The 25,353-nt window shown below is 42.4% G+C and overlaps 1 protein-coding gene across 1 annotated transcript in view; it reads left to right on the top strand.

Moving 5' to 3' along the window:
• C6 (complement C6) overlaps positions 1–25,353 on the top strand; it is a 770,728-nt gene that overhangs the window by 127,595 nt on the left and 617,780 nt on the right. The window contains exon 4 of the mRNA XM_085631171.1: positions 17,603–17,747. Coding sequence (XP_085487297.1) covers positions 17,603–17,747 — 145 coding nt within the window. The remainder of the gene's footprint in view (positions 1–17,602; positions 17,748–25,353) is intronic.

The following is a 25,353-nucleotide window of genomic DNA, read 5'->3' as shown; positions in this document are numbered from 1 at the left end:
GCACTTTGTTGGGTTAGGGTTCACTTTGTAATGTGATTATGTGCTAATATCATTACATAGTTACTATTTGCTAGAGAAAGGGATGGAGTTAATATTGCAGTGATTTGCTCAAATTAAAGTAGATTTTAATATTGGAGGTTTGGGATAGGAACTCAAAGTGATGCTAAGTAGAACTGATGGAGTTGAAGTGATTGGAATTTTCAATATTTGGGATCAGGTTTTGACGTAATGGTAGGTCCAACTGATGAGGTAGAAGTAATGGTATGTTCTTTGCAGCATATAAAAAATACATGGAGATACTGCACGATATTGCCATACGAAAAGAAGACGAGGGTGAGACAGTCAAAGCCACTGGTCTACTGTGATCTTTTCCTGAATACCTAACAAGATATATTCCACGGGTCTCCCCCAAGGCCTGGGAAGTTGAGCTATCTATGTCTGTTTAATATGGAGCCACCATTTAAAATATCCGTAGGTGCATGGGTGTTCTTACCCCATTGTCCCACTCTCTGGGGGAGTAATATCTACTCCTATGCCTTTGCTGCAACATTGGTGTTGCTACCATCTACCACTTTGTGTTATCGAATTGATGTTTGTGGTTTTTCCTGTTCACAGCTCTTTGAATTTTGTTCAAATGTGTTTGATGGGGGATAATGGCCAGTAGCCTATTTCTGAACTGTCTAATTTGGTTTGCAGTAAGTAATCTATACAAAGGAGAGGTGGTATTGTAAATGTTCATGACTACATGCAGATTAGGTTATCTTTTAAGTCCACAACCACCATGGAATGTTTTGTTTGCAGTGGCACTCTCTACTTCTCCATGAGTTTGACTTTGGCCTTCAGACCACCTGACTTTTGCAGAAATTTGTACTGACTTGGTGAGTCAGTTTTGCATGTAGAAACGTTAGGTAATTGTAATACTATCCTTATTGCTGGCACTAGTTGTCTTTTAATGTATAGCTCCAGGCTCTTTACAGTTAATTAGGTGTCACTTTTAAAGCTGGGCATTGTTTGACTTCATTTTCTCTACTCCGGGTTTTCTTCATTAAAAAATGTTCTATAGTTCTTTGGTCGGATCAAAGCCCTATTTTTGTTACTTCACTGCACATTGTGTTTCTCTAATATTTCAGATGGCAATTCGATATTGATTTGGGACATGAAAGAGAGCTACTTTAACCTCTGTCTTAACATATTATCTCTTAAATGGAGATATCATTACAATACATTACAGCCTGGTCTATCTCAGGTTGGTAACACCTAATCTGGATGGAACGCAGAAGATGGTGCTTCTCTCTCCCTGTCTTAACAGAGATAACGTTAAATGATGTAATGCAAAAAATATGTTGGTGGTCCTACTCAACCAGATATGACATACCGTATAAGAAATTATTATAAATTATTTCTTTGGGTCTTGCATGCTGTAGTACTTAAACCCCCTAATGTCCCTTTGTCTATTGTAGATGAAGTAACAGAGCCAATATGTCCCTCCTTAAATTTTCAAGCAGTACTGGAAATACGTGCTGCTTCTTTCAGAATTTTAGACCAACAAAATTCCAACATTAGGAACAATATTTTTCAGACTGAAATCACTTTTTCTAATAAAGTGTTCCACTCTAAGAAAAGCTATTACCAATCTTGGTAAGCCTCTTTGTTTTCTTTAAATTGCAAGCATTCAAGTGTTAAAGCAAGCACCCCATCCATTGATGTGGCCATCACGGGCAAAATATGCCTATTCGGCACACATACTTTAGCTACTGTTTTGAATGCTTCTTTTCAAATAAGTTAAGTACTTGTGGCTATGAAAAAAGCTATCATGCTAACTTCTAGACAAGAATTATACGTTCCTCCATAAGAAGTAAACCAGCTAGCTGTTAAAGTGACTTACAAGTAAATTAGGGGAACAGTTTCTGTGCTGGTGACAGTCATGTATCATCTTCCTATGGTTACTGATGTGGATTATGTTGCTGTTTTGGTTAGTGTATACCACTCAGCAACCTTTGACACAGTGGATTATGAGATACTAATTACTGATTGGTATGAGCAGAAAGATGGTTTTGCAGCTTCTCAGTATTTAGAACTTCTGAGAACCAGGCATTCCAGGGACACAATGGTTATAATCGAGCTGGCTTACATGGAGCATTAACTTCCTGCACCTCCATTATGCTGCAGTTCAGTGTCTTAACTAGGGAGTTAAAGTTACAAGCCAGTTTGGCCCATTCTAAGACAAAGGATAGCTTCTGTCAAACTGTGTCGACATTTAATTTCTACCATAGTTTAACAAGAGTGCCAAGACTTTTGGCCCCCATCAATAATATGCAAGGAAAGGAAAAGGTCAAAGTGTACTAATTAATGATCTGCCCAGGGTAAAGGCCCAACACCTTAATGGAGACATTATCACTGTAATGCCATTGTAATGTCCTTGGCATTGAACATGTCAGTATCGAAGATTTGTTAAAGGGGCATAGTTATTTCTTTAAATCTTCTTCACAGCCATAAAAAAATCATGTATACCTGCCATTTCTGCCATTCTTGAGTTAGGAAATCAGCTCTGGGATGGGGAGCAGTATTTGCTCTGATATTGTTTCTCTTAGTTTTTATTAATGAGATGAGTTGAGGAACAAGTGTGTGTTGTGTTTTTGAGACCAGCAGTCATTACAGATTCAATGTGGCCTAATTTTAGGTGTGCTCTGAGTTTCGTACCCAGGACAAAAAGTGTTCCTTATTTGCTTTGGTGATCGATTACTTGGGCATTAATATGACATTGAGAGTGGTCTGATGTTCTTTGGGTTGGTTCTCTCCTTCATCTCTCTATACATTTCTGTTATCGGTTGTGATTTTGTGAGATTTCAAAAGGGTATCATTCATAAATAACACTTCCTTCTTGTCCAGCTCACTTAGATGTTCATTGTGGCAGTCAGAGAAGGATCCACATCGACCGAAAGGGCTTGCACGCATCCTAAGTAGATAGCATCATATGATGCACTGCCACACAGAGAAAGGGGTTAATAGTCTGCAATCTGAGTAAAGGGGATTGTGGTGAAAATTTGATTGAGGCTGTGGGGCCCTGGTATCGGTTGAATGCCCCACTAATTGAGTACAGCTCAGATTGTCTATGTCCCCAATTATTCCCTGGAAAAAGTTGTATTAGGGTCTTTTTGCCATCCTATTTGTTTTTATTGCTTTAACCATATTGTTCTTTCATATATAAAAATATCCATTGTAAACAATGTATTATAGAACAACTATAACAGAATGTTCAAACAATGTGTGCAAACGTAGAGCACTTTCAGGAAACTAATAAGAAATAAGAAGTTTAAAATGTGACTGCTAGGTTATATATAAAGTTTGAATTGCCTTCAAGGGAAAGATTTAGTAGTAATAACTTATAAACGAGAAAAGCCCACCAAAAGTGCAACAACCATGTATTCAAGCGTTACTCTTAGACATCAAGATACCTGGGTCTAATAGAAATGAAGGTCAGTTTCTCATTTCTCAGCATCTACATATTTGTTAGTGCGGTCAAGTCAGCAACCCAATCATTTATATGAATTTCTTTCAACTTTCCACGCAAATTAAGGATGACTCTTGTAGCAATCACTACACTTTAGCAATCCAGAGAGTGCAAAATGCATATGGTATGTAAGCATAAAGCAAGGCCATTCAATAATAGCACAAAAGAAGATAGCTGGAGATCTACATTTATGATCAACCTTATGTTGGTTATTGTTAGAAATGGCAGTGTGTGGTTGACATTGGCTTGCACCATGTCAAAGTAGGGACCCTTCCTTCTAGTCAGAATGAGGGAATTGCACACCTAATATAACCCCTGTTCACCCCCTTGGAAACTTGGCATGATCAGTCAGGCTTACCTCAGAGGCAATGTGTAAAGTATTTGTACATAACACACAGTAGCACAGTGAAAACACTACAAATAGACACCACACAAATTTAGAAAAATAAAGTATCTTTATCTAAACTAAACAGGACCAAAATTACAAAAATCTATCATACACAACTCAAAATATTACTTTTTAAAGGTTTCAAATAATTTTGTCCATAGAAATCTATGGATGTGTGATTTTTACACAAAGTACCTCAAGTGCGTCAAGATCCACAAGGCAAAACTGCTGCAGAAGAGGGAAGCATAAGAAAACACAGCAATTCGTCAGTTCCTGAGTCCTTAGGGCGATGATGTGATGGATTGATAACCAAGAGAACACTGCTGTGAATATTGGTAGATTAACTGAGGCCTTTTTGATTTACATAAACCAGTGACAAGGTTGGAGTTTTACCTTGACCTTATCCAGAAGCCTAGAGACAGGAGACTGTATATTCAGTTCAGATTTGGTACGCTGCCCATTCGGGAGTGTACAAGTAAATGGAAACCCCCCTATCAAGCGATTGCAAGTTGTCCATGTTGCAAAGCGAAGGTGGAAACAGTAGCGCATCGCATGTTCGAAGGCACCAGTCTACAAAAATCCTAGGGCAAGATGGTTGAGTCCCGTCTGCAGACAATTGGGCACTGCGAACCATCGTGTAGCGCGTCGAATTCTACAATCGAACACTAGTGCTTTGCTCGTATGTGGGGTGGCCAAATTCCTTGCCTGGTCCTGGTTGATTAGATTAAAGCTCCTGGGTCCTTTGTCGTAATATACCTCTTTTGCCTCCTTACAATATGATATAATGCCTCTCCTTTTTCTTTCTTTTTTTTCTTCATGTCAAAATGCTCAGGCGATACAATTCCTTTTTCGTATCAAATGTAATTTAATACTTTTTTAACCTTGTGACTGCTTTTTTTAAATATTTTTACCTTTTTTACCTATTTATTCAAAATGTTTTTAGATGTCATGTGTTAGGTTGAGGGGGGAGTGGAAAAAGGATGTAGTAATGTATCTTTATCCAGTATTCCGTCTATTGATATTTGTATTACTCTCTCGCCTTCACTGAATTTCGTTTTGATTTTTATTGTATTTTCTATGTTTGTTTGTATGCTTTTATGATATAATTTTATCGAAATAAAGCTTTTGATGATGATGATGTGACAGTTCTGCTGCACGCAGGAGAAGTGGTGCGTCAGATCCGAACTGTAGTGTGAAGAGATGCATCAATTCCAAGACGGTTCTGGTCTGCGGGTGCTGCATCAGAAATGCTTGGGGCACGGGTGAATGCTTGGAAATCCAGGACGCGCTGGAGGTCAATGCAGCAGCGGCAAACAGGCGCTGCATAGATTTCTTCAGCCGTGGCACCACATTGAGTCAATTCTTCAGCCGCTCCCAAGCCTGTGTTGGAGTCAGTGCCGGGATCTCGGACTTCGGAGACAGTACTCTGGACTCGGGCTGCGTTCGTTTCTTCGCCTGCTGACAGGCGCTGCGTCAATTTCTTCAGCCGCATGGTGGTGGTGTGAGGAAATTTCTCCCGTATGGAGGTGCTGCATCAGAAAAACAGGTGCTGGAAGGGCAACGCTTCGATTTTGATGGCTTCTTCATTTCTTTGCAGCAGGAACAACCTCCAAGGACCCAGAACTGGATTTGGCACCACAAGGCAGGTCAGAACTCCTAGCAGTGGAGTTCAAGGATGCTGCAGGTGATGCCTTTGTGTCCCTGAGACTTCTTAACAGGAGGCAAGCTCTACTTCAACCCCCTGGACAATCTTCCTAAGCAGGAGACCACAGCAAGGCAAACGTTCAGTTCTTTCCACTGCCCACAGACTGAAGCAGCAACTGCAGGCCAACCCAACAAAGCAACACACAGCAAAGGGGCAGTACTTCTCCTGGCAGCTCTTCAGCTCTTTTTCTTGGCTGGGTCCTCTTGCTGCAGAAGTGTTTTAAAAGTCTGGGGTTTTAGGTTTAATACTCCTTTCTCTCTTTGAAGTCTTTGTAAGAAAGTCTCTCACTCAATAAAAATCAGTTCTATCCTCTCTGGTCCAGCCACTCTACAGGGGTAGAGACAGCATTGTGAAAGGCAGCCACAGCCTATTCAGGTGTTAGTGACAACTCCTCCCACCACTCTAGCCCAGGACGACACATCAGCATATGCAGGGCACACCTCAACTCTATTTATATGAGTGTCTGGAGTAAATGAACAAACAAACTCCAGTCAGTCTAAAACAGACGTTGAATCCAGTGGCAGGCAGAGGCACAGGATGGTTAAACAAGAAAATGCCCACTTTCTAAAAGTACTCGATACGAAGGCTTCTGTTCCGCCCCCGACTGCCGCACTGCTGAAATGAGGAACCTCTCCTCAGGAATTGTACCTAACATTTAACCAGAGTACTCCAAAGTAATCCATAGTAATCCAAACTTTGTGCTTGTCAATCAATCGATGTTATTGCTCATGTAGTCACTCCAGAGACAGCAATGTTGAGCAAGAATGTTTTATTGTGCATTTTCAAATGTCTAATGCTACAATTCATAGCTTAAACATAGACATGTGCTTACAACATTCTTAAAGACTGGCACTTTGACCCAATGCATTTCGAACTGATGAAGTTCTTCGTCAGGGGTACTGAAACAGATAAGAAAGAACTGCATAAACAACCACGGTGTGCATTGTTAACATATGAATGAAAAGCTGAAAATTACAAAAGAGCAAAAGCATAATCCCCAATTTTTTTGTGAAACCTGTCCATCTATCTCCCCTCATTACTATAAACAACCCGTGCAATGTACTTCTACAAAATGAACAAAGAAAAAATATTATCCCACCGTGTAATCTGACATTTATAGCGAGTACACTGTGTTCATTTACCTCTTTGTGCCGTAACCAGCAATTTAGAGTGTGTTCATCATTCTGCGTGTTTCAGGGAGTCGACGACTTCCCGCCCATTAAGTCCCTATTTAAAGCTTACTCGCACACACGTTTTCCTTATATCTCACAAATTAAAACTGACCCTGTGACCTGTCGTGTCATCCAGTTACTAGTGAAAAAAAAACCCGATTCCTCACATTCCCATAGTGCACTAGTCCTGTAAACAGCAGCAGTGAACCTAACTGAATTACACAAGCTACGATCAAACAATTGAAAAACAATGCAACTAATCAAAATTAATCAAAGACAGAGAACAAAAACGTGAATGAACAAATGTAAAGAATCAATTGTGGTGAATAAATAATTAACAACAGTATTAAGTTCATTATAGGTTTAGCGAGGTTGCTTCCTTCTGAGTCGTGAATGAATGCAGTCCAAACGAAGTGAATCTGTCAGCCATCTGCTCTAGACGATAACAATTATGCTGTCTCAAGAGTGGTATTTCCAAGAGGCTCAATAATTTACACGCACTTGGGGTGCATCTCGTATTTGGGACGACGAAATTGCAAAGCCAGTGTTAATATAACGAGTGCACACCTTCTCTTGACTCAGAAGGAAGCAACCTCGCTAAACCTATAATGAACTTAATACTGTTGTTAATTATTTATTCACCACAATTGATTCTTTACATTTGTTCATTCACGTTTTTGTTCTCTGTCTTTGATTCATTTTGATTAGTTGCATTGTTTTTCAATTGTTTGATCGTAGCTTGTGTAATTCAGTTAGGTTCACTGCTGCTGTTTACAGGACTAGTGCACTATGGGAATGTGAGGAATCGGGTTTTTTTTTCACTAGTAACTAGATGACACGACAGGTCACGGGGTCAGTTTTAATTTGTGAGATATAAGGAAAACGTTTGCGCGAGTAAGCTTTAAATAGGGACTTAATGGGCGGGAAGTCGTCGACTCCCTGAAACACGCGGAATGATGAACACACTCTAAATTGCTGGTTACGGCGCAAAGAGGTAAATGAACACAGTGTACTCGCTATAAATGTCAGATTACACGGTGGGATAATATTTTTTCATTGTTCATTTTGTAGAAGTACATTGCACGGGTTGTTTATAGTAATGAGTGGAGATAGATGGACAGGTTTCACAAAAAATTGGGGGATTATGCTTTTGCTCTTTTGTAATTTTCAGCTTTTCATTCATATGTTAACAATGCACACCGTGGTTGTTTATGCAGTTCTTTCTTATCTGTTTCAGTACCCCTGACGAAGAACTTAATCAGTTCGAAATGCATTGGGTCAAAGTGCCAGTCTTTAAGAATGTTGTAAGCACATGTCTATGTTTAAGCTATGAATTGCAGCATTAGACATTTGAAAATGCACAATAAAACATTCTTGCTCAACATTGCTGTCTCTGGAGTGACTACATGAGCAATAACATCGATTGATTGACAAGCACAAAGTTTGGATTACTATGGATTACTTTGGAGTACTCTGGTTAAATGTTAGGTACAATTCCTGAGGAGAGGTTCCTCATTTCAGCAGTGCGGCAGTCGGGGGCGGAACATAAGCCTTCGTATCGAGTATCATAGATTTGCTGTGTGGGGACGATCACAGCTGACTGTCAGCACGCACTTATTTGGCAATATAAGCAAAAATTGTATTCACACAAGGGAAGGTGTGCACTCGTTATATTAACACTCACTTTCTAAAAGTAGCATTTTCAAACATACAATTTAATAACCACCTTTACTAAAAGATGTGTTATGAAATTCTGAGCTCAGGGAGCCCAAACTCCAAATCTCTAGCTGTTCCCAATGGAAAGTTACACTTGTAAAATGTTACACGGCAGCTCCAATAATACCTCATTGGAGAGTTAGGCCTTGCATTAGCGAAAAACTAAATTGGCAATATTTCACTACCAGGACATGTAAAACTCCCCAGGTAAAGTCCTACCTTTCCCAAACACTGCACTCTGCCTATGACAGTACCTTGGCCCTACCTTAGGGGTGCCTTACATGTAGAAAAAAAGGAAGCTTAGGGCCTTGCAAGGGGAGGGGCTTGCCTGGTCGACATGCCAGTAAAAACTGTGCACATGAACACTGCACTTGTGTGGGTGGCTCAACCATTCCTGCAGGCCCACTAGTAGCATTTGATTTACTGGCATGTCACCCAAAGTGCTCTTTACTAGGGACTTACCAGTAAACAAAAATGCCAATCATGGATGACCAATAATATTCACAATTTACTCAGGGAACACTTGCACTTTGGCACTGATCAGCAGTAGCAAAGTGCCCAGAGTACCTAAACCAGCAAAACTAAATCCAGCACATAGTAAAAAAAAATACAGGAGGTAGAGGCAAAATGATAGAAGAAACCACACCAAGGATGCCAGGTCTAACAGTTATCAACTCCTTCGACCACTAAATAATTAACTTGTAGTTTATGAAGATAGGTAAGTAGTCTATATTATATTCTTTGCATCGTCAATACATCACAATTTAAGGCTTATTTTTTAAAGTTTCAAAGGAGCCCAATACAGTTTCAAGACGGTTTTTTCTGAATTATCTGAAGCAGCAGGCCTGGGATTACGTTTTCTAAATCAGTCTAGTATGTTTCATCTGGAGGAAGTACATATTGACATTGGTAAGGCTTTTTCCCAGTCTCTAAAGTTATTTGTTCAAGGTATGTAGTGTCTTTTTGAAGTAAGAAGTGGTAAATGCTGGAGGCCTTATTCTGTTCCCAGAAACTATTAAACATAACATTCGATAAGTGTTATTAAGCTGAGTCATAGCCTCCAAGAGGGAAATGCTTTGCCCATAACAAGGCTGCTGTTTTTTGGACTCTAGTGAAGGGTAGCATCTTGCCATTACACCACACTTGGATAATTTAAAGGATTCCCAGGTTGCTCTGTTGACTCCAGTCGAAAATATTATTTCACAGTCATGGTAAGAATATAGTACCAGATTGGTAGTTTTTCATGTATATTGAAATTTATTTTTTCTCCTTATATACTTTATGAAAATTCTATTGAGCTCTGCAGACTCTAACTAAAATTCTATTTATCATATTTAACTCTGTGAGAGAAAAGAATACATTCCAAATAGATATCTGTCATCAGAGATTATTTAACATGTATCCATGTAGGAAAATTACTAGTTATGTTTGTTTGTGAGCAGGGTCCAGAAAAGATCCTCAACTCTTCCTGTTAGACCTATCCCAAAAAATAGATTTGTGACTACTCAAACTCCTTTAAAAGATTGGATCTCAGACTTCCTCTCCACAGTGTTCAGGGGCCTTGCGCTGACTTCACTCAGATAACCATCATGTTTGTGTATGCAGGTGAAACTGTAAATTCCCATGCTCAGTATACTACTCAGAAGCCCTGAGAAATTCCAGCATTCTCTATCCTTATGTATGGTTCCAGCTCTGCTGACCACAGTCCTGGTGAAGACCTGCAAAGTTGGTCCCTCATGGTCAAAACACCATACTTAGACTACCAGATCAATGAAAAACTCTCTAACTCATTTAAAGAAATTATTTGAATTAGAAGAGGATTTGGGATTTTTTAGTGACTGTTTAAGAACTACGGGGCTCATTACGATGGCGGAGAGACCGCCATCTGGCTCCCATTTCCCCCTGCCACATTAGGATGGCAGGGGGAATCGTGCCAAAAGCGGCCGGGCCCAAAGAGCGCCTGCCATGCTTCCGCCACAGGCAATTGTTGCGATTGCCTGGCGGAGCGGAACTGACCGGGAATATGGTGGTGGTGCCTAGTAGGCACCGCCCACCCGATCTCAATGCTGGCGTCAGCCAGCCTTTCTATGGCGGTTGAACCGACATGGAAAGGCTGGAGGAGGCTGGCTTCGGGGGGCCTGTTACGGGCACCCTCTGGGGGGAGCAGTTGTGTACTGGAGGTACCCAGGCCCCCCCCACATTTCCTGCCACATTGTGCAGGGAAATTCACAATATGGCCATTTAACATTGCGGCAGGTGCTACAGCCAGCAGCAGCCGCCGCAATGTTAAATTGCCAGATGCGACCGCCGCGGTGGCGGTCGCATCATGATTAGGGGTGCGGGATCACCGCATAACAGGCATGACAAGTCCTCCCGCCATCGTAATCGGCCCCTACATTCTGCTCTCCTCAGATCCCCAGTTCAGACTGCTCCAAAAATTACCCTTGTACACCTGGCAAAACTGGAAACTTTATACTTGATCTCTTATGGGTGCTCTACTACTCAAGTGGGGTGTACTTGCAATTCTTTCTATTGAGAAAGGTATATGTCTCATGCTTCCTATTGTTTTTAGTTCACTTGCTTTGCGAGTATTGCAAGGTCATTGGGCTTTGACACAATATAGCACCAACATTTTTTTTCTGTTCTAATATTTTCATTTGTTGTGTTTATTATATAGTTGTTAGAAATGGGATTTCTGGTTGGCCAAGGTTTGCACCAATGCCAGGCAGAAACCACCACTCTAGTCAGGACAAGGGAGTAACACTCCTAAAATAACCCCAGCTCACCCCCTTGGTAGCTTGGCACGAGCAGTCTGGCTTATCTTAGAGGCAGTGTGTAAAGCATTTGCACAAAACCAACAGTAATACAATGTAAGCACTACAAACGAACATCACACCAGTTTTAGAAAAATATCCAATATTTTTATATAAACAAGACCAAATACGATAAATATCCACAATACAGTACTTCAGAAATAGTTACTTCTCAAAATGTCTTGAAGTTGCAAAATACGTTGAAAAACACAGTTTGTACGAGTTGGTAGCTCGGTCCGAGCCTACCCCGATGCTGAAAATAACAGTCTCGCAGTTTCAGCTGACCGAGTCAGTACGGGCCAGCAACAGCGGGACAGTTTCATTCACAGTGCCTTTCTTAGTGTGACCCACATGGCGGTGCGAGTCGGTCTTGGCGTCCGTCGGGGTTGCGATGCAAAGTGGAAGCGTTGCACAGCGCGGTGCCTCTCGATGCGGTGCAAGCAGCGGCTCGGTGACGATCATCCAGACGGCGTCAGTGAGACCAAGGTGGGCGGTGCAGGGCGAGACGGTGCTCGATGCGGTGCTGGCAGGTTGCGCTGCAGGTGACAGAGCCAGTCATGGCATCCGTCGCGGTTACTGTGCAAAGTGGCAGCGGTGCACGGTGCGGTGCCTCTCAATGCAGTGCGAGCAGCGGCTCGGTGACGATCGTCCAGATGGCGTCGGTGAGACCAAGGCGGGCGGTGCAGGGCGAGGCAGTGCTCAATGCAGTGCTGGCAAGTTGCGATGCGAGCGACAGAGCCGGTTGCCGGGAATGGGCGCTGGCCGAGCCGGACAGCTGTGCATGACGAGTCGGCCACGGGTGTCGAGCCAGCAGCAATCGTGCCGGTGAGCCCAGGCCAGCGAAGTGAAGCGAGGCGATGCAGGTTGCGGTGTCTCTCGATGCGGTGCAGGCAGCGGCTTGGTGACGGAGTCGGTGAGACCAAGGCTTACGGTGCAGGGCGAGTCGGTGCAGCTTGCGGTGCCTTCAGGACACAAGGCCAGCGACATCGGTTGACAGAGTCGGGCGCGGTTCCCTCTTCTCTGTGGCAACTGAAACGGCGGTTCCAGGAGCGGTACCCAGAGGCTGGTGAAGTCTTTGCAGTCCCTGGGACTTCTTAACAGGAGGTCAGCTCGGTTCAGGCCCTTGGAGATACTCAGCACAAGTAGAGAAAGTTCAGTTTAGTCCTTTCAGTGTCCAAGGCAGAAGCAGCAGCTGCAGGCCAACCCAATAAAGCAACAACACAGCAACGGGGCAATACTCCTCCTGGCAGCTCTTCCAGCTCTTTGTCTTGGCAGGTTCCTTGATTCCAGCAAGATCTAAAGTTCTGGGGTTTGGGTCCCCCTTTTTATCCTCAATTTCTCTTTGTCCTCTGGTCAGTCCTGGAGCACTTTGTTGACAAGTCTCCTTCCTTCCTTTCAGAGAGTAGGCCAGGGACATCAGACGCACCACAGGAGGTGGAGCCAGCATTGTGGAGGGAAGGCACTGTTCTATTTAGGTCCCAGGTGCCACTCCTCCCACCCATCTACACAGGGCCGGCCTTAGTGCTGGTGGCGCCCTGTGCAACAATGTTTGTTGGCGCCCCCCCAGTAACCACCTCCACCACGGATTCTCTCACTAGCACTCTTTAACAGTGACCAAGTGTCCATAACCACACTCAGATACATTGAATTAGTTATATAGCGCCACTCATACCAGTGTAGGGTGTCCGAGCACTTTGCATCACACACACATGACACAGAGACAATCAATCATATTTGTGTAAATCAGTGTATAGGAATTGTTACATAAGCCAAAGGACTAAAAGTGTAGGAGTAACATGTCATCCATACTGGTAGGCAGTATAGTTTAAGAGTGCTTGGTGTGGAGAAGCACAAACTCAGAGTCGAAAAAGAAACAGCATAGGTGGGAGTTTTCTTTAATAATAAGAATTGATTTCTAGCCAAATTAACCCTTTTTGCAACATTAATCAATGTTCTAATAATGTATACTTTGCAGTGTGTATGCAGTTCAAATTTGAAAGTTAATAGCTCACTATTCTATATTAGTACTTTAAGTTATAAATTGCAAGTAACAAAAGGATGTCTCTTTTGAAAGCAGTAACCTGCTGATCTGTTTACATCATACTCACTCTGTAATCTACTTGGTACACTTTCTTTGCAGTCTCTGCACTAACTTCACCGAAGTCAAAACCTCAACTATACAAAATGCTGATCTCTCTCCAGGAAGATAATTAATCACACGAGTGCGGGGGAAAGAAACGCTGCAGCAGGTGCTTCATAAGCATAATTAACTTTCAAACACGGCGCCCCCAGGAAGCCAGCAGCCAGTGCGGTGGCACCAGTTGCACCGCCCTAAAGCTGGCCCTGCATCTACATGTAGATGTTGCTATTCAGCCCTGTGCTGACCCACCCTGTCTCCTGGAATCCCCCAGCTCCTGTCACTCACACTCCAGACAAGGAATACACAACCTAGCGGAGGCGGCTTGGATGGTCAGACAAGAAAATACCTACTTTCTAAAAGTGGTATTTTCAAACTCCGAATGTTAAAACCAACTTCACTAAAATATGTATTTTATCATTCTGAGTTCAGGCACACTAAATTCGAATTTGTACCATGTTCCCTGGGTCAGTTAGGATTATAGGATGTAATAATCCAACTGCCCATTCTGGCCTATGGAGAACAAGTTGCCTTGAAATAGTGAAAAACGAAGTAGGCTGTAATTTACTATCAGGACATGCCACACACACGAGGGCATGTCCTACCTTTCACACACAATGCACCCTGCCCACTGGGGTACCCTGGGCCTACCTTAGGGGTGACTAACATGTAGGAAAGGGAAGGTTTAGGGACTTGCAAGTGTGTGCACTTGCCAAGTCGACATGGCAGCCCCAGGCTGCGCACAGGCTCTGTAATGGCAGGCCAGAGTTACACTTTGCGGGCTATTTGCGTGGGTGGCACAATCCAGTGCTGCAGCCCACCAACAGCATTTGATCTATAGGCCCTGGCACTCGCAGTGCATTTTACTAGGGAGTGACACATAGATCAAATAGGCCAATCAAGGAAATACCAATGCATACACATTTTATACAGGAGCACGTGCACTTTCCCACTGGACAGCAGTGAGGAAATTGCGTAGAATCATTACACCAGCAAAAATAGAGTCAAAAACGGGAGGTCAGAAAGCAAAAAGTCAGGGGAAACACGCCAAAAGATGCCAAGACTAACAATAGTACTTAGCTAGTATTAAAAAAATACCATTCAGTGATGGGTTACACTATTTTCTAAATACATAATAAGTATGTTTGAATTGTACTATCAAGGCCATAACAAATCTATGTCCGCTTACTCTTCAAATCATTAGCTTTAATCTATGGAGAAAAAGAGTTTTCATGTTTAATGTTTTATTTTGACTGGAAACTGTTTGCCCTATTTGGTAATTTCATTTGGCAGCAAAATTGAGAATCTCATTTCATGTAACATAAATGTAATGCTGCTCAAATCAAATGTTAAGGGACCACATGTATCAACCAGTTTTGCATTCACAAATGATGTGAATTGCCAAATTTGACCATTTGTTAATGCAAAATAGCCTTTTAAGATGTATGAAAGGCTTAGGCAGTGCATTTTAGGTAATCAAAATTTTTTGTGATTACCTAAAATTGTGACTTCAAATAGGAAATCACAATTTGTGATACCCTAAGCACATGTACCAAGAATTTCCCAAATGCAAACTATGGGCCCGATTCACAAAAGTAATCTGAGACAAAATCCTCACTTTACGACTTTCGGTATTCACAAAAGGCATTTAGTAGTACAGTTAGGATTTTGTTTTAAGTTTGTCTTAAGTTTTGGTCTTAAGACAAAATCCTAATTTAAGTTTAACTTAGGTAAGCACAAATTAGGTAATGCAAAACCATTTACACCCATGGGCCTTCAGGCCCATAGGAACAAATAGAGTAGCATTTCCTAAAAGTGATTCCCTAATTGCGATTGCTACTCTGTAGGAATTACTATTAGGGAATCGCTATTTTCCTAAATACCGTTTTGCATTCCCTAAATAGCAATTATCTAAAATTCGCTATTTAGGGAATGCAAAATGGAAGTTTGGAACACGTGGCCCAAAGTTGCTAGGTTGTGTAAACTTGAAACATCATTATTGGCTAAAATAAACACCATTTTATTACAGATATTAAAGTCGCCTTGAATGAAAAGTGCTTTGAGATAGTGAGAATGCTTATGGATGACAAACTGGCCCTATGATCCCCTGAGTATATGTTCAGGTTCTTAACAGGAGTATGACATGTTTGGGGGTTACTCTAGTGAGACAACCTCTACACCTGCAGCTGGCTGCATTATGGATGAATAATGACATTATAGTTATAAGGTAGATTACTTATTATGGTGGCAAGAATGGGAGAAGTGTCCAGGCACGAGGACATGAATGTTGATGGATTTTGACAATGGCTGTGACATTAAGAAGGAATCAAAGGCTATATTGAGACACTTGAGACTGGTGAAAGTGGTGAAAGTGTCTTTAGGAAAAGTCCGGGAGTTTAGTAAAAAATAGGAGCATGGAATACAGTTCATATCTGATAGTTATCTCTGGTCCCAAAGTAATGAAGGTTGCTTAGAATAGTGGCCAGCTTCAGAATAATGTCTGTGAGCAGAGCTGCCCAACTGTGATCGAGAGGATGTGGCTAATGGCTAGAGCTGCCAACTATGGAACTGGGGATCCAAGTTCGAGTCTCTGTGTCATCTCATAATCCTGTGATTCTGAGCAAATCGTTTATTATCCCAGAACGTACGAACAGCGCCTGGATACCCTCACAGGTGACTAGCCGTGCTCTACAAATTGAAGTATTTTTTTTCAGAGTCTAACATAGGTTGTATTTATTAGGCAATAAGGTTCTTCGACATAAATGATTTCACTAGATAGTGAGCGGGAATCCGTAGTCTTGCAGATGACTTTATTCCTCAATGATTTAACTTGTTAGACTAATTCTAAATATCGCCGAGGTGAAGAAGGAATACCTTTGTTTGGCCCAGTACCCTAGGAACGGGTTCTATAAAGAGGCTAGACAGCTTTTTTCATCATCCACTTTGTCCAGAGCTTAGACAGGGTCAGCTAGTGAAATGCGTATCTGATGAAGGTACTATTTTGGCCTCACATACTCCAGCATACTATTCAACATTTGATATCCTTACAAAATGGGGCTTCACAACGTTTAATTTTTTTAATGTGTTGATCTAAGTTTATTGTAATCGTCCTTTGTCTTTGTTATTTTGCAATATGTACTCTTATTTGATTAAGAAACCCCAGAGAGTCCAAACAATGGCTGCAAAGCTTGCCTTAAACAGACCACGTAGGTCATTGGCATCCATGTCTCTAAGGGAGCTCCACTGGCTTCCTCTGATGCAGAGGATACAGTTCAAATAGCTCTGTATCATGTTTGAGGCAATGCACGGTCTTGGGCCTATCCCGCTACAGAACAAATTTAAATGGTATGCACCGACAAGAAGCCTACGAGCTGTTTGCCGATTAAATTTGGAATAAATTTGAAACCACAACGGATAATACTTGTGAATCTGAATGACTTTTACATTGAGTGCACCTTCCTTATGTTTGTGATCTTCATCAGCCAACCTGGCAAGCAGGTCCAGGTTTAAAACACTGAGATTTGGAGGAAGAGCTTTCAGCATCGAAGCAGCTCAACTCTGGAATGAGCTCCCACCAACCCTAAGACAGACAGAAGATCCACCACAGTTCAGAAAGAGACTTAAAACATGGCTCTTTCCAAAGGAGTATATCAGATTGCATGATGATACCCAGCAATTGCTACTTGTCCAGGAATGTGTGTCAATAGTTGTAACCACGTAATACAGCGCCAGGATACCTTTGGGGTGACAGTGCGCTTTAAAAGTAGACATAACATAACTGTCCTTCATTACGTATTTTAATTTTCTAATTTCGTGACTGTGATCTTTCAGTAAGTTTACTTCCCCCTCTCCTGACGAGAACCGTCGTGTTTTATGCGTTATCACCAGCGTCATAGCATCCGTTGTAATCTAAAACAAAATTACTTTGCTTGTGATTGCAGTTCTAGTAAAAAACTAAACTAACACCTTCCTAGTTCTACTAAACATGAAGGTATCCCACTGAGTGAGCACTTAGTAGAAAGTAAGAGAGCTAAATGTTTTTGTACAACGTTTGGAGAACTCAATGAGTGTACACTGTTCAAAAGACCAACTAATTTGAGTACTACTTACTGTAGCTGCATCACTGACTCACTAACAAGTGTCCTTGATTCTTCTTTCAGTTCAGAACCCGCTCACTTCTGATTCCATCTCAGTTTGGAGGTCAGAGCTGTACTGAATTGCTGGTGAATTCTCGGCCTTGCTTCCCATCTAAACTTTGTAAAATAGAGGCGGTGGACTGTAAGAATAAATTTCAGTGTGACTCTGGTGAGTATACCCTTTACTTTCTGTGGCATGACACATGCTTCATAAATTGCATGTTCACAGGCCCATGTATTGGATCTATTGCCCTCATAATGCAACATTTTTGCACAAAGGAAACTGACTCGAATAAATATCAGGTTTATACAACATGCTCTAAGGACAGGGATTAACACAAAGCATTGTGTGCATGTTTGTTTTTTTCTGGGGTATTGTGCTCCTGTATTTCCAGAACTGCTGCAGATATCCATCTGAATATGCCAGTGCACACCATGGGATGACTAATCAGAGAGAAGGTGTTTCCTGGTTTTCATAGGGCACAGGGCCTCATGGTGCTGGAAGTGGGGTGCAGGGCGTACTGCAGCATCCCCAGAAATCTTTTAATAAATTATGAGGCTGAATTAGCCACATAGTGCCTCTCTGTTGCAGCCTCCAAAACGTGCTTTTCTTCTGGTTGTGTTATCTGTATACTGCCGGCTATCAGTCAATCTTTTTTTAAACACAAAGAACAGGGAGATCTCAAAGCCAGGACATTTTGTACTTAGAGCCCAGTGACGCCATCACTTTTGTGAAAGAAAAAGGGTCTACGGCAACAAATATGTTTTCCACTAACATTAGTTGATTTACTAACCTTTGCAAGTATTTCCAAATATTAAAGCAGTCTGCTAAACATAGATTCATAATCCTGATGTTTTATGGGAACAAACTATTTTGTATGGTGAAAACCAGCCAAGAAGTATTACTTGTACTTTAAGTAACACCCATAAAGTTAAAATCACTGTAATTTATTAATATTCTATGTTCAGTGTTAGACCTGGCATCTCTTTGGCGTGGTTTCCCCTGACTTTTTGCCTCTGCCTCCTGTATTTGTGACGCTGCGCTGGATTTCGTTTTTGCTGGTTTAGATGCTTTGGGCACTTTGCCACTGCTGATCAGTGTCAAAGTGCAAGTGATCCCTAGGTAAATTGTTATTGTAATTGGTTATCCATGATTGGCATATTTGTGTTAGCAGGAAGTTTCTAGTAAAGTGCACCAAGTGTGCCAGGGCTGGTGATTCAAATGCTATTAGTGGGCCTGCAGCACTGATTGTGCCACCCACATGAGTAGCCCTAAAATGGTGTCTCAGGCCCACCACTGCGGTGCCTGGGTGCAGTTGCTAACTGCCATGCTGCCCTGACCAGTGTCCACACTTGTCAGGCCTAACCCTTCCCTTTCTATACACATTGGACACCCCTATGGAAGGCCCTAGGTACCCCCCCTGGGCAGGGAGCAGTGTATGTGAAAGGTAGAGCATGTACTAGTATGGGTGACATGTTCTGGTAGTGAATTACAGCCATTTTCGTTTTTCACTATTGAAAGGCTATCTTGCCCATAGGCTATAATGGGGAATGCTGTGTATAAGGTTTACCTGCATTTCTTCCCATAGGTGCAAGATAGAAAATTAAAGTCTGGTATCCCTCAACTCAGAATTTAATAACACATCTTTTAGGAAGCAGGGGTGTGGAATTTAATGAAATATCTACTTGTCCATAGGGCAGGTTGCCTCATATATCTACTTGTCCTGTAACAAAATCCACTAGTCCCTTTTGTGGCATGCAATGCAGTGACAAATTACGGAAGCAATCTCATTATAAAAGAGTTCTGAAATAGCCTCTCTGATTATGATAAGGCTTGTACCATATTAGGGTTTGAATACTAGCAATTCCCTTATGTTGCCATGTTTCTGCAGGTCTACATACTGGGGCTGAAGATAGTGGTAAGCAATAGTTCCAGGGCTGGAACGCCCTTTTGAGTCTGTGCAAACCGACTAACTCACATGTCATATTATAAGGGTTTTCACCAACTCTTCTCTAATCTTTTCCCATAATGAGAAAAGTTGGAAATTTACTCCTGACAGTGACAGATGTAAAACTTCTTCCAGGGTTAGGAAAAAAGTGGTTGGAGGAAAGATTTTCACATGAGCAAATCTACACATGAATATTTGCTCATGTTAAAATGCAGTTCACAAGTATTTATTAGGAGTACTTTTTCTTGGCTTCTAGGGATTCTTGTGAATTCACAGAAACCGTATTTATGCACAGAATGCCAAGATCTGTACCATGAATGCACTTTTGAGCCTCTAATTAGGCCAGGCCTTAACCATGTCCTTTTGTGTTTATTAAAATTTGGTCTCTCTCTCTCTATCAGGTGGCTTCACTGTGAGTGACAGTCTTATGCTCTTTCACATGGAGCATATTGGCACACAAAGTAGTTTTGTTCAGAGCCCGGAACTGCTGTGGCAATGTGTACTTTTTGAGACCAAACCTTTTTTTGCTTTTGCCAATGTTTGTTAAAATGGTCAGGGCCCAGCAGCTCCCACACCGGTAAGTTTTTACAAAAACCATGCCTATAGAAGTCACGCATTGACAAAACCAAAAGGCTGACCTGCAATTTCAGACCTACTGGCTTTGTCAATGCTTGTTTATTTTTGTTTTCCACAATTGTATTTAAACTGGTTTCAATGATTTTCCATTATGAATATTTTGGGGAAATACTAGCATACATCAACATGTTACTAAATGATGCGGCAAAGATATGGTACCTAAAATCTTACAGTAGTTTATCGAAATGTTTTTTTCCTACTTGCATTTTTTTGTGAACATTTTATTTTGAAAGCAAAGAATCATCACTCTTGCTTTCAAGCTTCTGCAAATATTTGCATATAATCAGAGAGCATTCTGGGAGCATTATACATAGCCTATTACTAAACTTTGAAAACGTGGGTTCAATTTTATACTGGAACCACTGTCAGTAGTGCAGTCCAAGCTTACAACATTTACTTGGAGCGCTCACCCTAATAAAGGCATTCAATTAATGAACCATAAATACAAGTTTGAACAGCATTAGCACATAGACACACATTACCTAAACTGTAGACAATGCCCTTCCCTGATATAAAATATGGTACTGCAAACTGGCAGCCAAAGGGTTTGTGCTGCAGGGGGTTGGGCCTCCTTGTCCCAAGGACAAAATACACATTACAACGTGTTGCCCTTGACCCCAAACAATATGTCCTGGGTGTCGGGCTATAGGAATTCCACATCCCTGCGAAAGTGTGGTTTTTAAATCCTGTGTTTGAAAACAGCACTTTTAGAAAGTGGCTGTTTTCTTGTCTGACCTTTCTGTGTGCCTTGGCCTGTTTTTGAATTGACTGTCTGGTTTGTGAGTGACAGGGGCTGGGGTAGCTCCCAGAGGCTGAGTGAGTCAGCCCTATGCTGAATAGCTCCATCTGCATCTTGAGGGGTGGGAGGGGATAGCACCTGGGCCAGAATAGGACTGTGCTTGCCTTCCACAATGGTAGCTCCACCTCCTGCTGGGCGGCTGACCACCCTGCCCCTCTCGCTCAAAGGAAAGGAGAAGTCAAGGAAACAAAGTGCTCCAGGACTGACCAGAACTGGTTCTGACTAGGCCAAGGCCTCTCTGCCCTCAGAGAACAAAGGGAATATTGGTATAAAAAGGGCTACCCAGACTTCAGAAAATTAGATCATCCTGGAATCAAGAAGGAACCTCTGCCAAGGAGAAAGCTGGAAGACTGAAGAGGAAGGACTGTCCTGCTGTGTGTTTGTGGGCTGACCTGCAGTTGCTTTGCTGCTAAGGAGAGGAGAAGGACTTTGCTGTTGCTGTGTCCCCTTGCTTGAAGAGATCTGCAAGGGCCTGAGGAGTGCCTCTCTGTTGCAGCCTCCAAAACGTGCTTTTCTTCTGGTTGTGTTATCTGTATACTGCCGGCTATCAGTCAATCTTTTTTTAAACACAAAGAACAGGGAGATCTCAAAGCCAGGGCATTTTGTACTTAGAGCCCAGTGACGCCATCACTTTTGTGAAAGAAAAAGGGTCTACAGCAACAAATATGTTTTCCACTAACATTAGTTGATTTACTAACCTTTGCAAGTATTTCCAAATATTAAAGCAGTCTGCTAAACATAGATTCATAATCCTGATGTTTTATGGGAACAAACTATTTTGTATGGTGAAAACCAGCCAAGAAGTATTACTTGTACTTTAAGTAACACCCATAAAGTTAAAATCACTGTAATTTATTAATATTCTATGTTCAGTGTTAGACCTGGCATCTCTTTGGCGTGGTTTCCCCTGACTTTTTGCCTCTGCCTCCTGTATTTGTGACGCTGCGCTGGATTTCGTTTTTGCTGGTTTAGATGCTTTGGGCACTTTGCCACTGCTGATCAGTGTCAAAGTGCAAGTGATCCCTAGGTAAATTGTTATTGTAATTGGTTATCCATGATTGGCATATTTGTGTTAGCAGGAAGTTTCTAGTAAAGTGCACCAAGTGTGCCAGGGCTGGTGATTCAAATGCTACTAGTGGGCCTGCAGCACTGATTGTGCCACCCACATGAGTAGCCCTAAAATGGTGTCTCAGGCCCACCACTGCGGTGCCTGGGTGCAGTTGCTAACTGCCATGCTGCCCTGACCAGTGTCCACACTTGTCAGGCCTAACCCTTCCCTTTCTATACACATTGGACACCCCTATGGAAGGCCCTAGGTACCACCCCTGGGCAGGGAGCAGTGTATGTGAAAGGTAGAGCATGTACTAGTATGGGTGACATGTTCTGGTAGTGAATTACAGCCATTTTCGTTTTTCACTATTGAAAGGCTATCTTGCCCATAGGCTATAATGGGGAATGCTGTGTATAAGGTTTACCTGCATTTCTTCCCATAGGTGCAAGATTGAAAATTAAAGTCTGGTATCCCTCAACTCAGAATTTAATAACACATCTTTTAGGAAGCAGGGGTGTGGAATTTAATGAAATATCTACTTGTCCATAGGGCAGGTTGCCTCATATATCTACTTGTCCTGTAACAAAATCCACTAGTCCCTTTTGTGGCATGCAATGCAGTGACAAATTACGGCAGCAATCTCATTATAAAAGAGTTCTGAAATAGCCTCTCTGATTATGATAAGGCTTGTACCATATTAGGGTTTGAATACTAGCAATTCCCTTATGTTGCCATGTTTCTGCAGGTCTACATACTGGGGCTGAAGATAGTGGTAAGCAATAGTTCCAGGGCTGGAACGCCTTTTTGAGTCTGTGCAAACCAACTAACTCACATGTCATATTATAAGGGTTTTCACCAACTCTTCTCTAATCTTTTCCCATAATGAGAAAAGTTGGAAATTTACTCCTGACAGTGACAGATGTAAAACTTCTTCCAGGGTTAGGAAAAAAGTGGTTGGAGGAAAAGTGAACTTGGAAACATTCAGATTTTCACATGAGCAAATCTACACATGAATATTTGCTCATGTTAAAATGCAGTTCACAAGTATTTATTAGGAGTACTTTTTCTTGGCTTCTGGGGATTCTTGTGAATTCACAGAAACCGTATTTATGCACAGAATGCCAAGATCTGTACCATGAATGCACTTTTGAGCCTCTAATTAGGCCAGGCCTTAACCATGTCCTTTTGTGTTTATTAAAATTTGGTCTCTCTCTCTCTATCAGGTGGCTTCACTGTGAGTGACAGTCTTATGCTCTTTCACATGGAGCATATTGGCACACAAAGTAGTTTTGTTCAGAGCCCGGAACTGCTGTGGCAATGTGTACTTTTTGAGACCAAACCTTTTTTTGCTTTTGCCAATGTTTGTTAAAATGGTCAGGGCCCAGCAGCTCCCACACCGGTAAGTTTTTACAAAAACCATGCCTATAGAAGTCACGCATTGACAAAACCAAAAGGCTGACCTGCAATTTCAGACCTACTGGCTTTGTCAATGCTTGTTTATTTTTGTTTTCCACAATTGTATTTAAACTGGTTTCAATGATTTTCCATTATGAATATTTTGGGGAAATACTAGCATACATCAACATGTTACTAAATGATGCGGCAAAGATATGGTACCTAAAATCTTACAGTAGTTTATCGAAATGTTTTTTTCCTACTTGCATTTTTTTGTGAACATTTTATTTTGAAAGCAAAGAATCATCACTCTTGCTTTCAAGCTTCTGCAAATATTTGCATATAATCAGAGAGCATTCTGGGAGCATTATACATAGCCTATTACTAAACTTTGAAAACGTGGGTTCAATTTTATACTGGAACCACTGTCAGTAGTGCAGTCCAAGCTTACAACATTTACTTGGAGCGCTCACCCTAATAAAGGCATTCAATTAATGAACCATAAATACAAGTTTGAACAGCATTAGCACATAGACACACATTACCTAAACTGTAGACAATGCCCTTCCCTGATATAAAATATGGTACTGCAAACTGGCAGCCAAAGGGTTTGTGCTGCAGGGGGTTGGGCCTCCTTGTCCCAAGGACAAAATACACATTACAACGTGTTGCCCTTGACCCCAAACAATATGTCCTGGGTGTCGGGCTATAGGAATTCCACATCCCTGCGAAAGTGTGGTTTTTAAATCCTGTGTTTGAAAACAGCACTTTTAGAAAGTGGCTGTTTTCTTGTCTGACCTTTCTGTGTGCCTTGGCCTGTTTTTGAATTGACTGTCTGGTTTGTGAGTGACAGGGGCTGGGGTGGCTCCCAGAGGCTGAGTGAGTCAGCCCTATGCTGAATAGCTCCATCTGCATCTTGAGGGGTGGGAGGGGATAGCACCTGGGCCAGAATAGGACTGTGCTTGCCTTCCACAATGGTAGCTCCACCTCCTGCTGGGCGGCTGACCACCCTGCCCCTCTCGCTCAAAGGAAAGGAGAAGTCAAGGAAACAAAGTGCTCCAGGACTGACCAGAACTGGTTCTGACTAGGCCAAGGCCTCTCTGCCCTCAGAGAACAAAGGGAATATTGGTATAAAAAGGGCTACCCAGACTTCAGAAAATTAGATCATCCTGGAATCAAGAAGGAACCTCTGCCAAGGAGAAAGCTGGAAGACTGAAGAGGAAGGACTGTCCTGCTGTGTGTTTGTGGGCTGACCTGCAGTTGCTTTGCTGCTAAGGAGAGGAGAAGGACTTTGCTGTTGCTGTGTCCCCTTGCTTGAAGAGATCTGCAAGGGCCTGAGGAGAGCTGGCCTTCTGTTAAGAAGTCCCAGGAACAAAAGGACTTCACCCCCAGCTCCCCCCCTGAACTCTGCTGAGTGAGTTCTGCCCTTCCTAGAGGGCTTGATCCAATTGTGGGGCCTCTGGAAGTTGTGCCTGCTGTTTGGGGAGCTGGACAAGAAGAAAAGAAGAAGATCTGCAAATTTCACGCATCGCTCGCTTGCGGAGCGCATCGCCGACAGTGCGAGAAAATTCTGTCGCCGCGAAGATCGTTGCAGCGGCTGTTGCCGCTGCAAGAACCGACGCATCGTTCCCGGTGTGGGAAGATTCCTGTCGCAGAGCCTGTTGTCGCCAGGTGAGATCAGGTGAGATCGTCGCACCGCTTACTTGCGGACCGCATCACATTGCTGCGAACATCGTCACAGAGCTAACTCACCGAGGGGCCGCGAGAGGAGAAGATCAACGCTGCGCATCGTCGGCGCACCAGAGATCGTCGCCGCCCCGAAGATCGTCGCATCATGCCTGTGAGAGGCGCATCCGACTGGAGAAACCTGCACGCCGGAATCCACACAAGGTATCGCCTCCCTCTCCATACAGAGCGGATTTGTCGCAACACGTCCGCTGCGTGC

This window comes from Triturus cristatus, chromosome 2_1 (genome assembly GCF_964204655.1).
Source record: "Triturus cristatus chromosome 2_1, aTriCri1.1, whole genome shotgun sequence".
Taxonomy (NCBI): domain Eukaryota; kingdom Metazoa; phylum Chordata; class Amphibia; order Caudata; family Salamandridae; genus Triturus; species Triturus cristatus.
This window is presented reverse-complemented; position numbering and strand designations above follow the sequence as displayed.